At 44.0% G+C, this 16535-nt stretch overlaps 2 protein-coding genes across 3 annotated transcripts in view; one reads left to right on the top strand and one right to left on the bottom strand.

The window, feature by feature from the left end:
• LOC115149378 (exosome RNA helicase MTR4) overlaps positions 1–14614 on the top strand; it is a 64239-nt gene extending 49625 nt beyond the window's left edge. Inside the window, exons 21-26 of the mRNA XM_029692200.1 lie at positions 200–363; positions 5638–5743; positions 9520–9576; positions 10439–10601; positions 13626–13730; positions 14308–14614. Coding sequence (XP_029548060.1) covers positions 200–363; positions 5638–5743; positions 9520–9576; positions 10439–10601; positions 13626–13730; positions 14308–14360 — 648 coding nt within the window. The 3' untranslated portion in view covers positions 14361–14614. The remainder of the gene's footprint in view (positions 1–199; positions 364–5637; positions 5744–9519; positions 9577–10438; positions 10602–13625; positions 13731–14307) is intronic.
• LOC115149379 (phospholipid phosphatase 1) overlaps positions 14454–16535 on the bottom strand; it is a 28323-nt gene continuing 26241 nt past the window's right edge. For both annotated transcript variants that reach the window (XM_029692202.1, XM_029692201.1), the window contains exon 6: positions 14454–15383. In XM_029692202.1, the coding sequence (XP_029548062.1) occupies positions 15264–15383 (120 nt within the window). In that variant the 3' untranslated portion in view covers positions 14454–15263. The remainder of the gene's footprint in view (positions 15384–16535) is intronic.

The raw sequence follows: 16535 nt of genomic DNA, 5'->3' as shown, positions 1-16535 counted from the left end.
ATTTTTGAACGTGTGTGTTTATTTTGTATAATGATATCTTTTGTGCGCTAACAATCACCAAAATCAAAGCTAGACCATCAGGGTAATTGAACATTTAAAATGCCTAAACCCCTTTTTAATCCACAGAGACTATTTTCTTTACCCTTACTAGAGGGTGATGTTTTAGGCAGTGTTATGTTATCCTGTGTGTCTCTGTCAGATTGCAGGGGACATTAAAGGGGCCAAGCGAGAGCTGAAAAAGGCTAGGACCGTCCTGCAGATGGACGAGCTGAAGTGCAGGAAGCGTGTCCTGAGGCGTCTGGGGTTCGCTACTTCCTCTGATGTCATCGAGATGAAGGGCAGAGTGGCCTGTGAGATCAGCAGGTAAGGAAAAGAACATCTGCAGCAGTAACGCTTTACCTCAAAGTTTGCATTTTGATAATGGTGAAAAGCACAGGACATAGAATAAAACCTGTACCAGTCAGATTTAATCCCATCCACATGGATACATGTCGATCTTTGGTAGTTCTAATCTAAAACCAGACAATAGCAGATGTACTGAGCCCAATCTTATCATGTAACCTGTTTAAAAGCAAGGTTATGTTATAATTCTGTTTAAGGCTGTATTAAACCCTTCTCTGTAATAATACTATGATTGATCCTAGAACAGTGTGTATATTACCTTGCTATTGAATCTCTCTGTAACAATACTGTGACAGATCTGATACCTGTGTTATTGCTGTGTATGATCCAGTGCTGATGAGCTGCTGTGAACAGAGGTGTTCAACTTAGAACAGTTATGTACATTGAACAAAAATATAAATGCAACAATTTCAAAGATTTTACTGAGTTAGTTCATTCAAGAAAATCAGTCAATTTAAATGAATTCATTAGGCCCTGATCTTTGGATTTCACATTACTGGGAATTAGGGCTGTCCCCGAAAGTCGTCTGTTCTTTCGACCAATTGATTGGTCAAAATTAAAACGTTTATTTGTAAAACGTATATTTGTATATGTAACACCCTATTTGTTTTAACCTCTCTAGGGTATGTGGGACGGTAGCATCCCCCCTCGCCCAACAGCCAGTGAAATAGCAGAGCGCCAAATTCAAAACAACAAAAATCTCAGAATTCAAATTTCTCACACATACAAGTATTATACACCATTTTAAAGATAATCTTCTTGTTAATCCAACAACAGTGTCCGATTTCAAAAAGGCTTTACGGCGAAAGCATAGCATTAGATTATGTTAGGACAGCACCTAGACAAGAAAAACCACACAGCCATTTTCCAAGCAAGGAAAATCTTGCTTGGAAAATACAGCTAAAATGAATTACTAACCTTGGATCTTCATCAGATGGCACTCATAGGACTTGATGTTACACAATACATGTATGTTTTGCTCGATAAAGTCCATATTTATATCCAAAAACCCCAATTTACATTGGCGTTTAATGTTCAGAAATGTTTTGCCTCAAACTTCCAGTGAATGAGCATATCAATTTACAGAAATACTCATCATAAACTTTGATAAAAGATACAAGTGTTATGCACAGAATTATAGATAAACTTCTTCTTAATGCAACCGCTGTGTCAGATTTCAAAAAAGCTTTACGGCAAAAGCAAACTTTGCAATCTGAGTACAGCGCTCAGACATCAAAACAAGCCATACAAATAGCCGCCATTTTGGAGTCAACAGAAGTCACAAATAGCATTATAAATATTCACTTACCTTTGATGATCTTCATCGGAATGCACTCCCAGAAATCCCAGTTCCACAGTAAATGTTTGTTTTGTTTCGATAAAGTCCATATTTCTGTCCAAATACCTCCTTTTTGTTTGCGCGTTCAGTCGAGTAATCCAAATGCACTGTGCTCGCGCAGTAAGTTCAGACGAAAAGTCAAAAGTTATATTACAGTTCGTAGAAACATGACAAACGATGCGTGCATGGCCACACAGTTGTGGGTGAACAGGGAGTACAGGAGAGGGCTTAGAACGCACCCTTGTGGGGCCCCGGTGTTGAGGATCAGCGGGGTGGAGATGTTGTTTCCTACGCTCACCACCTGGGGACGGCCCGTCAGGAAGTCCAGGACCTAGTTGCACAGGGCGGGGTTGAGACCCAGGGTCTCAAGCTTTATGACAAGTTTGGAGGGTACTATGGTGTTGAATGCTGAGCTGTAATCGATGAACAGCATTCTTACGTAGGTATTCCTCTTGTCCAGATTGGTTAGGGCAGTGTGATTGCGATTGCGTTGTCTGTGGACATATTGGGGCGGTAAGCAAATTGGAGTGGGTCTAGTGTGTCAGGTAGGGTGGAGGTGATACGATCCTTGACTAGTCTCTCAAAGCACTTCATGATGACGGAAGTGAGTGCTATGGGGCGGTAGTCCTTTAGTTCGGTTACCTTAGCTTTCTTGGGAACAGGAACAATGGTGGCTCTCTTGAAGCATGTGGGAACAGCAGACTGGGATAGGGATTGATTGAATATGTCCGTAAACACACCAGCCAGCTGGTCTGCGCATGCTCTGAGGACGTGGCTAGGGATGTTTAAATGTTTTACTCACGTTGGCTGCAGTGAAGGAAAGCCCGCAGGTTTTGGTACTGTATTGTCCTCAAAGCGAGTAAAGACGATCTTTAGTTTGTCTGGGAGCAAGACATCGGTGTCCGCGACGGGGATGGTTTTCTAATTATAGTCCGTGATTGACTGTAGACACTGCCACATACATTTCGTGTCTGAGCCGTTGAATTGCGTCTCTACTTTGTCTCTATACTGACGCTTAGCTTGTTTGATTGCCTTGCGGCGGGAATAGCTACACTGTTTGAATTCGGTCATATTCCCGGTTGCCTTGCCATGATTAAAAGCAGTGGTTCGTCACCGTGGGTACCACATCACCGATGCACTTGCTAATAAAGTCGCTCACCGAATCAGCGTATACATCAATGTTGTTGTCTGAGGCTATCCGGAACATGTCCCAGTCCACGTGATCAAAGCAATCTTGAAGCGTGGAATCAGATTGGTCGGACCATCGTTGAACAGACCTGAGCACGTGCATTTCCTCTTTTTAGTTTCTGTCTATAGGCTGGGAGCAACAAAATGGAGTCGTGGTCAGATTTGCCGAAAGGAGGGCGAGGGAGGGCTTTGTATGCGTGGCGGAAATTAGTGTAGCAGTGATCCAGAGTTTTGCCAGCCCGGGTCGCGCGATTGATATGCTGATAAAATTTAGGGAGCCTTGTTTTCAGATTAGCTTTGTTAAAATCCCTAGCTACAATAAATGCAGCCTTAGGATATGTGGTTCCAGTTTACACACAGAGTACAATGAAGTTCTTTCAGGGCCGTCGAGGTGTCTGCTTGGGGGGGATATACACGACTGTGATTATAATCGAAGAGAATTCTCTTGGTAGATAATGCGGTCGGCATTTGATAGTAAGGAATTCTTGGTCAGGTGAACAAATGGACTTGAGTTCCTGTATGTTGTTATGATCACACCACGACTCGTTAATCATAAGGCATACACCTCCGCCCTTCTTCTTACCAGAGAGATGTTTGTTTCTGTCGGCGCAATGCGTGAAGAAACCGGGTGGCTGTACCGACTCTGATAACGTATCCCGAGTGAGCCATGTTTCCGTGAAACAAAGAATGTTACACTCTCTTGCTCATATTTCGTCTACCTTGTTGTCAAGAGACTGGACATTGGAGAGTAGTGTACTCGGGAGCGGTGAGCAACGTGCCCGTCTACGGAGCCTGACCAGAAGACCGCTCCGTCTGCGGCGCCGTTGTTTTGGGTTGCTTAATCATGTGCGTGTCCTTACTCAACATTGACAGGAGTGATCCAAACACCAGACAATTACTAAAACTCGTAAATGGAATGAAATAAACCAAAAATAGTTTCTCGAAGTGTATCATGTTGTTTGCAGAGTGCACAGCCTGTGTCCACTCCGACAATGAGAACGTTAAAAGATTGGAATAATACATTGAATGCATTAACAGACATTACCGTAACCAAACAAACATTGTTGATTTAGGAATTAACGGTAAATGTACTACTGGTGATATATGTAATGGGGAATTGATAGTCACTAACAATAAAATGCAAACAATTCACACAATGAATTTGCAAAATTGGTGGGAAAGGGCGCCCCCGCGGCCTCCGCAATGGATTAGTTGACTGAGGTGGGTGCGAATAAGCCAGGTGTCTCGTGTGCCATTTATATATTTACTGCTTGACTAAAACAAATCTAGGTCGACCAAACAATCAACATGCTGAATAATTGGAGTCAGCCCTACTGGGAATACAGATATGCAGATATACAAAATAGGGGCGTGGATCAGAAAACCAGTCAGTGTCTAGTGTGACCGCTATTTGCATCATGCAGCGCGACACATCTTGTTTGCATAGAGTTGATCAGGCTGTTGATTGTGGCCTGTGGAATGTTGTCCAACTCCTTTTCAATGCCTGTGCGAAGTAACAGGATATTGACGGGAACTGGAATACGTTGTCGATCCAGAGCATCCCAAACATGCTCTGAGTGACATGTATAGTGACTATGCAGCCATGGAAGAACTGGGACATTTTGAGCTTCCAGGAATTGTGTACAAATCCTTGCGACATGGGGCATTATAATGAAACATGAGGTGATGGCATCGGATGAATTGCACGACAATGGGTCTCAGGATCTCGTCACGGTATCTCTGTGCATTCAAATTGCCATCGATAAAATGCAATTCTGTTCATTGTCCGTAGTTTATGCCATAACCCCACCGCCTCCATGGGGCACTCAGTTCACAACATTGACATCAGTGAACTGCTCGCCCACATGATGCCATACACGCGGTCTGCCCAATACAGTTGAAACCAGGATTCATCCTTGAAGAGCCCATTTCTCCAGCGTGCCAGTGCCCGCGAAGGCCCACTGTTATGACATCAAACTGCAGTCCGGTCAAGACCCTGGTGAGGAAGACGAGCATGCAGATGAGCTTCCCTGAGACAGTTCTTTTTAGAATTTGTGCAGAAATCCTTCTTGTGCAAACTTTGAGTTTTATCAGTTGTCCAGGTTGCTGGTCTCAGACAATCCCACAGGTGAAGAAGCCAGATGTGGAGGATCTGACGTGGTTACACGTGGTCTGCGGTTGTGAGGCCGGTTGGACGTACTACCAAATCCTATAAAACGACATTGGAGGTGGCTTATGGTAGAGAAATTAACATTCAATAATCTGGCAACAGCTCTGGTGGACATTCCTGTAGTCAGCATGCAAATTGCGGGCTCCCTCAATTTGAGGCATCCGTGGCATTGTGTTGTATGACAAATCTGCTAATTTTTGAGTGGTGTTTTATTGTCCCCAGTACAAGGTGCACCTGTGAATTGATCGTGCTGTTTAATAATCTTCTTGATATGCCACACTTGTCAAGTGGATGGATTATCTTTGCAAGGAGAAATGCTCAATAACAGGGATGTGAACAAAATTGTGGCAAAAATTGAGAAATAGGTGCGTATGAAACTCTTCTGGGATCTTTTATTTCAGCTCATGAAACATGGGACCAACACTTTACATGTTGCATTTATATTTTTGTTCGGTGTATATTAACATGCTGTAAAAAAACAAACAACAAACGTATTGACAATGTGACTGATCTTAGAGCTGTGTTCTGTTTGATCCAGTGCTGATGAGCTGCTGCTGACTGAGATGGTGTTCAACGGTCTGTTCAACGATCTGACTGCAGAACAGGTTACTGCTCTGCTCAGTGTCTTCGTCTTCCAGGAGAATGTAAGACACACACTCAGATGCACACCATTTCCTACCCAATCAGATAAAACACTTTTGGCCAGATAAACATCCTCCTTTCTCCATGCCATCACGCCACCTCATACATACATACATACATACATACATACATACATACATACATACATACATACATACATACATACATACATACATACATACATACATCAACAAAAGCACACTAACCTATTACCTTACAGTAGCCTAGTGACCTTATCTCTTGGATTTAAGATTAGATCTCCAGTACATCCTCTTGGGGCATTGAAAACATTTTGAAAACATTTTGTCTTGTCTAGCTCAATTTCAGACCTCCCCAATAACAAATTCCACTCAATCCAGGCAGCGGGAAGTCAAACTGTTAAAAGTAGACTTTAGTAGGTCTCTGGCACGTTTCCCCCCCCCCCTCTGTAAGCAGGGAGATGCAGAGCCATTATTGCAGCCTTCAGTTAGGGGCTGTTCCAACCTGGTGCTGGGGTGTGAAATGCATGGCATAAGGGTCTAGCTATCTCTATATGTTTGTGTATCATAGTGTAACGACAGTACAGGTGTAGTCTTGAGGAAAGGTCTAGTGGTGTGTGTGTGTGTATCATCATGTAACACTACATTAAGGGTCCAGCTCCATGTGTTTGTGTATCATATATCTGTCTAATCAAATTGTATTAGTCACATTCGCCGAATACAGCAGGTGTAGACCTTAGTGAAATGTATACTTACGAGCCCCTAACTGACAATGCAGTTAAAAATATATTTTTAAATACGGATAAGAATAAAAAATAAAATTAACAAGTAATTAAAGAGCAGCAGTAAAATAACAATAGCGAGGCTATATACAGGGGGGTACCAGTACAGAGTCAATGTGTGGGGGCACTGGTTATTTGAGGTAATATGTACATGTAGGTAGAGTTATTAAAGTGACTATGCATAGATGACAGCAACAGAGAGTAGCAGCGGTGTAAAGGGGGGGGGGGGGCAGCAATGCATATAGTCTGGGTAGCCATTTGATTAGACGGTCAGGAGTCTTATGGCTTGGGGGTAGAAGCTGTTTAGAAGCTTATTGGACCTAGACTTGGCACTCCGGTACCACTTGCCGTGCAGTAGCAGAGAGAACAGTCTATGACTGCCTGGTATAGAGGTCCTGGATGGCAGGGAGCTTGGCCCCATGTACTGTGGCCGTTCGCACTACAGTGATGTACTGGGCCGTTCGCACTACCCTCTGTTGTTCCTTGCAGGCGGAGGCCGAGCAGTTGCCATACCAGGCAGTGATTCAACCAGTCAGGATGTTCTGGATGGTGCAGCTGTAGAACCTTTTGAGGATCTAAGGACCCATGCCAAATCTTTTCTCCTGAGGGGGATAGGTTTTGTCGTGCACTCTTCACGACTGTCTTGGTGTGCTTGGACCATGTTAGTTTGTTGATGTGGACACTGTTAGGTTCTACTTTTTTAAATAATTCAACAGACACTAGAAAAGATTAACCAAGTTAAAATATTCCCAGAGGGTCGATACAACTGTAATTCAGACACAGACATGGCTTCCCCCGTGGTAGTATTCATACCCCACTTTGGATAGAGTCTCCTCCTTATTGCTAAACATTGCATCATTATTGCTAAGCAGGGAGCTTAACAGTGAGAATGGCAGAATGGTGAACTTACTAAATGACAGAGTTTGACTGTGTGATATTAGGTTGCTTCTTGTGTAAATATTTTCTGTCTGGATTTTAATGATTTGTATGTTTTTTGTAAGCTTTTCGCTCCAGTAGAGGGTTCTCTTGTGTCCTGCATGGAGCAACTGCCTTTTATTTATCACCCTAATAATATTGTCTTTTTATTGGACAAAGTGCAGTTTGTTAGCTTCCCTGCCATGCCCTCACTGTTAAACATGGTGTTAAACATCGGACAGCAAGTGATATGAGCCTTCACCGGTTTCTCAGTACTGCCACATGCAATTGTGTTCCCTGCACTCATTATGGCACCCCTCATGTCTCTTTTGTATCTAATGCTCCTATACTTCTGAGTATAACAATGTTCAAGGTTTCACCCAGAATCCAACAACACCAAGGAACTTGAATCTCTCAACCTGCTCCACTGCAGCCCTGTCTATGAGAATGGGGGCGTGCTCTGTCTTCTTTTTCCTGTAGTCCATCATCTCCTTTGTCTTGATCACGTTAAGGGAGAGGTTGTTGCCCTGGCACCACACGGCCAGGTCTCTGACCACCTCCCTATAGGCTGTCTTGTCGTTGTCGGTGATCAGGCTGTTGTGTCATCGGCAAACTTGATGATGGTGTTAGTCGTGCCTCGCCGTGCAGTCATGAGTAAACAGGGAGTACAGGAGGGGACTGAGCACGCACCCCTGAGGGGCCTCTGTGTTGAGGATTAGCGTGGCGGATGTGTTGTTACCTACCCTTACCACCTGGTGGCGGCCCGTCAGGCAGTACATGATCCAGTTGCAGAGGGAGGTGTTTAGTCCCAGGGTCCTTAGCTTATTGATGAGCTTTGAGGGCACTATGGTGTTGAACGCTGAGCTGTAGTCAATCAATAGCATTCTCACATAGGTATTACTTTTGTCCAGGTGGGAAAGGGCAGTGTGGAGTGCAATAGAGATTGCATCATCTGTGGATCTGTTGGGGAGGTAAGCAAATTGGAGTGGGTCTAGGGCTTCTGGAATAATGGTGTTGATGTGAGCCATGACCAGCCTTTCAAAGCACTTCATGGCTACAGACGTGAGTGCTATGTCTCGGTAGTCATTTAGGCAGGTTACCTTCATGTTCTTGGGCACAGGCACTATGATGGTCTGCTTTAAACATCTTGGTATTACAGACTCGGACAGGGAGAGGTTGAAAATGTCAGTGAAGACACTTGCCAGTTGGTCAGCACCTGCCTGGAGCACACGTCCTGGTAATCCGTCTGGCCCTGCGGCCTTGTGAATGTTGACCTGTTTAAAGGTCTTACATCGGCTGCGGAGAGCGTGATCACAGTCTTCTGGAACAGCTGGTGCATCTCATGCATGTTTCAGTGTTATTTGCCTCGAAGCGAGCATAGAAGTAGTTTAGCTCGTCTGGTAGGCTCGTGTCACTGGGCAGCTCTCGGCTGTGCTTTCCTTTGTAGTCTGTAATGGTTTGCAAGCCCTACCACATCCGAACCGGTGTAGTACGAGTCTACATTGCAATTTAGTCTTCTATAGTGTTCTATATGTCATATCTACTGCCTGCAAGTCTCCGTCTCTCGTCCCTCTGTTGTCTGTCAGCAGATAGTCTCTGTGACATTCACATGCCGCTGTCGTCCAGTGTCAGGACAATGGACGCCAGCGGAACGCCCGATCATTAGTCAGGCTAACAAAGGACATCCCAATTTGAAGCATAGGACAAAATATTGTAACCTTTTATAGTTTGAGATCTGTTAAGGTCATCCGTATCCTTTAGAGAAGAAACATTTAGCCGACACAGTAAAGCGAGATGCTCTGCAGTCTGAGTGCTTCGTCCCATTACTGAAGTGGGTCACTCGGCATGTTTCTTAAATCAATAACCAACAGACGGCAGTAATGTTTTATTGACACTTAGTAGTACTGGAGCAGAGACCGATCAATTATCCTGCTACCGAGTGCCCTGGACCACAACATCAGCTGACATTTTCTGTTGATTTTCCAACTATTCTTCATGTTGAATTTGCGACAACAGCCTCTGCTCTTCGACACACAGCAGGTGGTCGCAGTGTGTCCAAAATTTTAGACTAACATCATGTTTGTGTTCTCTTCCTTCCCTCAGGCGAATGAGATGCCCAAGCTGACAGAGCAGCTGGCTGGACCACTGAGACAGATGCAGGTAAACATTCCACATGACGCTGCGGAATAGGAGCTGTCCAGGGGGTTAGCCTAGGTTACAAAGCAGGATCAATGTGTGTCCCTGGTTAAAAGTAGAGTATTTGGGACACAGCCAATGAGTTTAGCAGCTGGCTTTTCTAAATATTATTAAATAACTTTAGGTAGCCTAGTGGTGCCAGTAACTGAGAGGTTGCTAAATCGAATCCCCGAGCTGACAAGGTCAAAATCTGTCGTTCTGCCCCTGAACAAGGCAGTTAACCCACTGTTCCTAGGCCGTCATTGTAAATAAGAATTTGTTCTTAACTGACTTGCCTAGATAAAGGTTCAATAAATAAAATAATGAACTTCAAATATAGCATTGCAATGGGCATGGTTGCAAACTGGATACTTGGTGATGCTGCTTTGTGATACACCCCAGACCTGGTTTAGTCTGCTTTTCAGGTGTGTAGTTTGTTATACGTAGTTCATGTTAAACCAAAGCATTGCTGTTTAACTAGACTGCAATCTATGTGAGACTTGGCAGCCAACCAGTTTACCTATTCTATTGACTTAATGCTATTTCTGTCTGCTGAGACTTGGCACATTCTGCAAAGCCAGCTAGGTCCAATGTCTACAATCTAGATGTTTGGTGAAAGATAAAAGATTTGGGTCTCCCTGCCTGAGTGTTTGCCTTCATGTGAATGGCTGCTTGAGATGAACAGAAAACTACAAATAAAGCTTAAAAGAATGATACATTTCCTGTCCATTTCATTTTCTATTTACAAGGATTCAGCACCCAAACTACTTAGATGATTATTCTGAGCTCGAGCATGTTATTTATTATCCAATGTCTGTTTTCTTGAACTGTCTGTTGTGGTTGTCAGGAGTGTGCCAAGCGCATTGCCAAGGTGTCTGCAGAGGCTAAACTGGAGGTGGATGAGGAGACCTACCTGGACAAGTTCAGGCCTCACCTGATGGACGTGGTCTACACCTGGGCTAACGGATCCACCTTCGCTCAGATCTGCAAGATGACTGACGTCTTTGAAGGTAACTACCCCACCAACACCTGTCGCCCTAATACCTGTACAGAACTATGAAATGGACAGCTCTTTCTAAATGTTGTTATACAGGACGTCAGACATCTTTGAAGGTAAATTATACATGCATTTTAGTAATTTAGCAGGTGATCTTATCAAACTTAGTCAGTGCAAGGTAACTTAACGCCTGCCCTCAATGTCAATGAAATGGATGTCTGAGCGCTTTCAATTGTTGTCTTTCTGTTTCCGTGTGGGGTCTTTCTGTTTCCGATGTCTACAACTAGCTGTTAATAACAGTATTTGGTTTTGGCATCTTTCATGTTGTAGGTCATTGAAGGTGAGCCAAAAGACCTGGTGAAGAACTCAGTTGAAACACATCATTTTCTCTGCATTCTGACTTGGCTTTGGTCCATTATATCTTGTCAGGAATTGTTTTTGTCTGAAAGAGGGACCATGTTGGGGGCTTGGAGTAGGAGAGACTCTTCAAAGGAGGACAGATTTTAAGCCAACTCTGGCTGAACTTCAATGGGCTGAAATGTATAGCTTCAAAATGTTTAGAACTATCATGTGGGGGCAATGGACTGTCCTTACATCAAGAGTGGCACTGTCTATGAATTTGAGAGGGGTTAGGCCTGCATTTCCCGAGCCCCATCCCTATCCCCCATCTGTATTCCAAAATAAGGGATGGCACTGCCGTTTCGCTGAAAAACGAATCCCAGATTGTAGCTTTAAAGGGATACCCATTTGTATGTCTCTGTGTGCAGTTTGAAGGAAGTTGCGAACTAGCATTAGTGTAATGTCTGGAAGTCTTTGGTAACTTCTAGCATGCTAGTAGATACCATAGACTTTCAGTTATTGCGCTAACACTAGTTAGCATTGGCTCGCAAAACTACCATTAACTTCCTTCATACTGGACGCAGAGAGACAAAATGGTATCCATGAGTTCGTTGGGGTCTGGGGAAGTCGATCAAGGGCTTTATTGCCAAAATCCCGAAGTATCCCTTTAAGGCACCATGAGAGTGGAGGATTTAAAATGAGAAATGGCTGAAACCGATCGCCCCCTAATGCTCTCTGTCTCTCACTGTGAGAACACTCCGGACATCACCCTGACATGAGCAGTAAAATATGTAGCTCCCTTTTTTAATTACCATGAGCAAGATCCATGTTAATTTATTAGATCTTTCTGAGATTTTGTCTCTGGCTTCCATGCTAAACTTGGCTGAAAACTGTGGTTGTATTTTACTAAGGGGGAATGGAGAGTTGGAGTGAGTATTGTTCTTCTCTCTCGGTGAGTGAGGGTCTGGTCACTGACCGGGGGATCCTTGGTGTGGTTGGTGCTCATGGTACCGCGGTGTGGTTGGCGGCGCGGTTGGTGCTCGTGGTACCGCGGCATGGTTCAGTTAACCCCTTAATGATTACCTGCAGCTCTCCCCTTGAGCCCTGGTGGCTCCAGTGTTAATTTGACTCAGCCCTGTGTCTGTGTTCTGTCTTTAGTATAGACCCCCCTGTTCTGTCGGTCTTTAGTATAAACCCCCCCTGTTCTGTCGGTCTTTAGTATAAACCCCCCCTGTTCTGTCGGTCTTTAGTATAAACCCCCCCTGTTCTGTCGGTCTTTAGTATAAACCCCCCCTGTTGTGTCGGTCTTTAGTATAAACCCCCCTGTTGTGTCGGTCTTTAGTATAAACCCCCCTGTTCTGTCGGTCTTTAGTATAAACCCCCTGTTGTGTCGGTCTTTAGTATAAACCCCCCTGTTGTGTCGGTCTTTAGTATAAACCCCCCTGTTCTGTCGGTCTTTAGTCTAAACCCCCCTGTTCTGTCGGTCTTTAGTATAAACCCCCCTGTTGTGTCGGTCTTTAGTATAAACCCCCCTGTTGTGTCGGTCTTTAGTATAAACCCCCCTGTTGTGTCGGTCTTTAGTATAAACCCCCCATGTTATGTCGGTCTTTAGTATAAACCCCCCCTGTTATGTCGGTCTTTAGTATAAACCCCCCCTGTTGTGTCGGTCTTTAGTATAAACCCCCCTGTTGTGTCGGTCTTTAGTATAAACCCCCCTGTTGTGTCGGTCTTTAGTATAAACCCCCCTGTTGTGTCGGTCTTTAGTATAAACCCCCCTGTTCTGTCGGTCTTTAGTATAAACCCCCCTGTTCTGTCGGTCTTTAGTATAAACCCCCCTGTTGTGTCGGTCTTTAGTATAAACCCCCCTGTTGTGTCGGTCTTTAGTATAAACCCCCCCTAAACCCCCCTGTTGTGTCGGTCTTTAGTATAAACCCCCCTGTTGTGTCGGTCTTTAGTATAAACCCCCCTGTTCTGTCGGTCTTTAGTATAAACCCCCCTGTTCTGTCGGTCTTTAGTATAAACCCCCCTGTTGTGTCGGTCTTTAGTATAAACCCCCCTGTTGTGTCGGTCTTTAGTATAAACCCCCCCTAAACCCCCCTGTTGTGTCGGTCTTTAGTATAAACCCCCCCTAAACTCCCCTGTTGTGTCGGTCTGTAGTATAAACCCCCCTGTTCTGTCGGTCTTTAGTATAAACCCCCCTGTTCTGTCGGTCTTTAGTATAAACCCCCCTGTTGTCGGTCTTTAGTATAAACCCCCCTGTTGTGTCGGTCTTTAGTATAAACCCCCCTGTTGTGTCGGTCTTTAGTATAAACCCCCCTGTTCTGTCGGTCTTTAGTATAAACCCTTCCTGTTCTGTCGGTCTTTAGTATAAACCCCTCCTGTTGTGTCGGTCTTTAGTATAAACCCCCCTGTTGTGTCGGTCTTTAGTATAAACCCCCCAGTTGTGTCGGTCTTTAGTATAAACCCCCCCCTGTTGTGTCGGTCTTTAGTATAAACCCCCCCCTGTTGTGTCGGTCTTTAGTATAAACCCCCCCTGTTGTGTCGGTCTTTAGTATAAACCCCCCTGTTGTGTCGGTCTTTAGTATAAAGCCCCTGTTGTGTCGGTCTTTAGTATAACCCCGTTTGTTCGGTCTAAAGGGAGTATTATTCTGTCTCCCTGCGCTGAGTTGTCTGTTTGTGTATTGATCCCTGTCTGTAGGTAGTATCATCCGCTGTATGCGTCGCCTGGAAGAGCTGCTGCGTCAGATGTGTCAGGCAGCCAAGGCCATCGGCAACACCGAGCTGGAGAACAAGTTTGCAGATGGTAAGATCTGTTATGCTCACTGGCTGACTCAATCCTCACACAGCTCAGAGTATTCAACTATAGTCTAAACTAGTAGATCAAGTTTGCAGAGGGTAAGTTTGTTCTGCCTACTGCCCTCTTGTAGCCTGCTTCCCAGACCCAGATTAAGCCTACTGGACTAGGAAGCATTCTCAACTGAGAATCTTTTTAAATGGCTTTTTACATATTTTTGGCAAACTGGTCCTAAAACTTCCGCTGCAGTCTGTGGAGGTAACCCTCGGGTCCGCTGCAGTCTGTGGAGGTAACCCTCGGGTCCGCTGCAGTCTGTGGAGGTAACCCTCGGGTCCGCTGCAGTCTGTGGAGGTAACCCTTGGGTATACCGTACACTAGGTTCTGTGTTAGGTTTCAGCTAGACACTTGGAAACTGAATTACTACAAACTTGTGCGTAACTTTGGACCCAAACAGTAACAAATCTCGAGTTGTATGGACCAGTTTGTTGTGAGGCACCCATTAGACTAATAATATAGTCTTAGTCTGTAGGTGTACATTGGCTTCAGCAAGCAAATACTCATGTATTTCTTCTGTTTTTCCTTATAGGTATCACAAAAATCAAGAGGGATATTGTGTTTGCTGCCAGTCTATATCTGTGATTTGTTGTATTTTGTGACTGAAACATCAACTTTGTAAGAATAAGATTGTGTTTGTGTAATTTCATCATGATAGCATCCAGACAATGTTTTTTTATAATTTTATTTGTATTCATGTTAATAAGCATGAAATGGCTTTTTTTTCCTTCCAAAAAGTGCAACACATTTGTACATAGTTTTAACACAATTTTAATGATAACAACAAAGTTGGTAGTGATTTTTTTTTTTACATACGGATGGATAAAAAAAATTTAAGGTATTTTGTTTGTCTATTTTGTTGCTTCAGGTACAGATACATTATATTAGTCTAGTTGGGATAGTCAGGTACAGATACATTATATTAGTCTAGTTGGGATAGTCAGGTACAGATACATTATATTAGTCTAGTTGGGATAGTCAGGTACAGATACATTATTAGTCTAGTTGGGATAGTCAGGAACAGATACATTATATTAGTCTAGTTGGGATAGTCAGGTACAGATACATTATATTAGTCTAGTTGGGATAGTCAGGTACAGATACATTATATTAGTCTAGTTGGGATAGTAATGATAATACAAAGGAAGCTATGATAGTAGCAGTCCAGCCAAGGCAACATGGGTGTGACTCAATGTCCAATAGGGAGCTAGGCTCCAGGTCATAGGTCAGAAATGCACAAAGCAGGGTTACATTCATAGGTTTGGCAACGCTCCAAATGGCACCCTATTTCCCTACATAGTACAGTACTTTTGACCAGAGCCCTATAGGCTATGCTATATAGGGAATAGGGGGCCATTTGTTACACAGCCTTTCTGTCCACCCCAGTGGTCCGTCCCTTAGTGTGGTATGATGCGCATGCAGTAAACACTTCCCCACTGGCTACACGCCATGTATGGTTTCCGTATGGTTCCTCTTCTCCTTTATAGTTTAGTTGGGGCTGCTGTCGTAGTGGTTTCCGTTTGTGGGTGTCTCCTGCAGTGTGGTGTGGGGAATATCCTCCTTCTGAGGCTCAACCTTCTTCTTGAAGAAGTCTGACACGAAGAAGACCTGCAGCAGAAAAAGAGTGGTAGAGTAAGTGGAAGGAGTTAAAGATTAAATGGAAAACAGTGGCCATAATGCTATGCATTGGGAGATTCCTAGGTGCCTTCGGAAAGTATTCAGACCCATTTACTTTTTCCACATTTTGTTATGTTATAGGCTTATTCTAAAATAGATTAAATCGTTTTTTCCCCCCTCATCAATCTACACACACCACAATGATAAAGCAAAAACAGGTTTTTAGAAATGTATAAAAAATAAACTGAAATGACATTACTCAGTACTTTGAAGTACTTTTTTGCAGCGATTACAGCATCAAGTCTTGGGTATGATGCTACAAGCTTGGCACACCTGTATTTGGGGAGTTTCTCGCATTCTCTGCAGATCCTCTCAAGCTCTGTCAGGTTGGATGGGGAGCGTTGCTACACAGCTATTTTCAGGTCTCTCCAGAGATGTTAGATCGGGTTCAAGTCTGGGCTCTGACTGGGCCACTCAAGGACATTCAGAGACTTGTCCCGAAGCCACTCCTGCGTTGTCTTGGCTGTGTGCTGAGGATCGTTGTCCTGTGTGAAGGTAAACCTTCGCCCCAATCTGAGGTCCTGAATGCTCTGGAGCAGGTTTTCATTAAGGATCTTTCTGTACTTTGCTCCGTTCATCTTTCCCTCAATCCTGACTAGTCTTCCAGTCGATGCTACTGAAAAACATCCCCACAGCATGAGGCTGTCACCACCATGCTTCACCTTAGGGATGGTGCCAGGTTTCCTCCAGACGTGACGCTTGGCATTCAGGCCAAAGAGTTCAATCTTGGTTTCATCAGACCAGAGAATCTTGTTCCTCATGGTCGGAGAGTCCTTTAGGTGCCTTTTGGCGAACTCCAAGTGGGCTGTCGTGCCTTTTACTGAGGAGTGGCTTCCGTCTGGCCACTCTACCATAAAGGCCTGATTGGTGGAGTGCTTCCTAAAAACCTGTTTTCACTTTGTCACTATGGGGTATTGTGTGTAGAAGGATTAAATTCTGATTATTTTTCAATTTTAGAATAAGGCTGTAACGTAAATAATTTTGAAAACAAAGGGTCTGAATACGTTCCTGAATGCACTGTATAAGCCACTTTAATGCTACAGATCACAAGGTTTGGAAACCACCTCTGGGTGGTAGATGGCA

The sequence above is a fragment of the Salmo trutta genome, chromosome 15 (assembly GCF_901001165.1).
Source record: "Salmo trutta chromosome 15, fSalTru1.1, whole genome shotgun sequence".
NCBI lineage: Eukaryota > Metazoa > Chordata > Actinopteri > Salmoniformes > Salmonidae > Salmo > Salmo trutta.
This window is presented reverse-complemented; position numbering and strand designations above follow the sequence as displayed.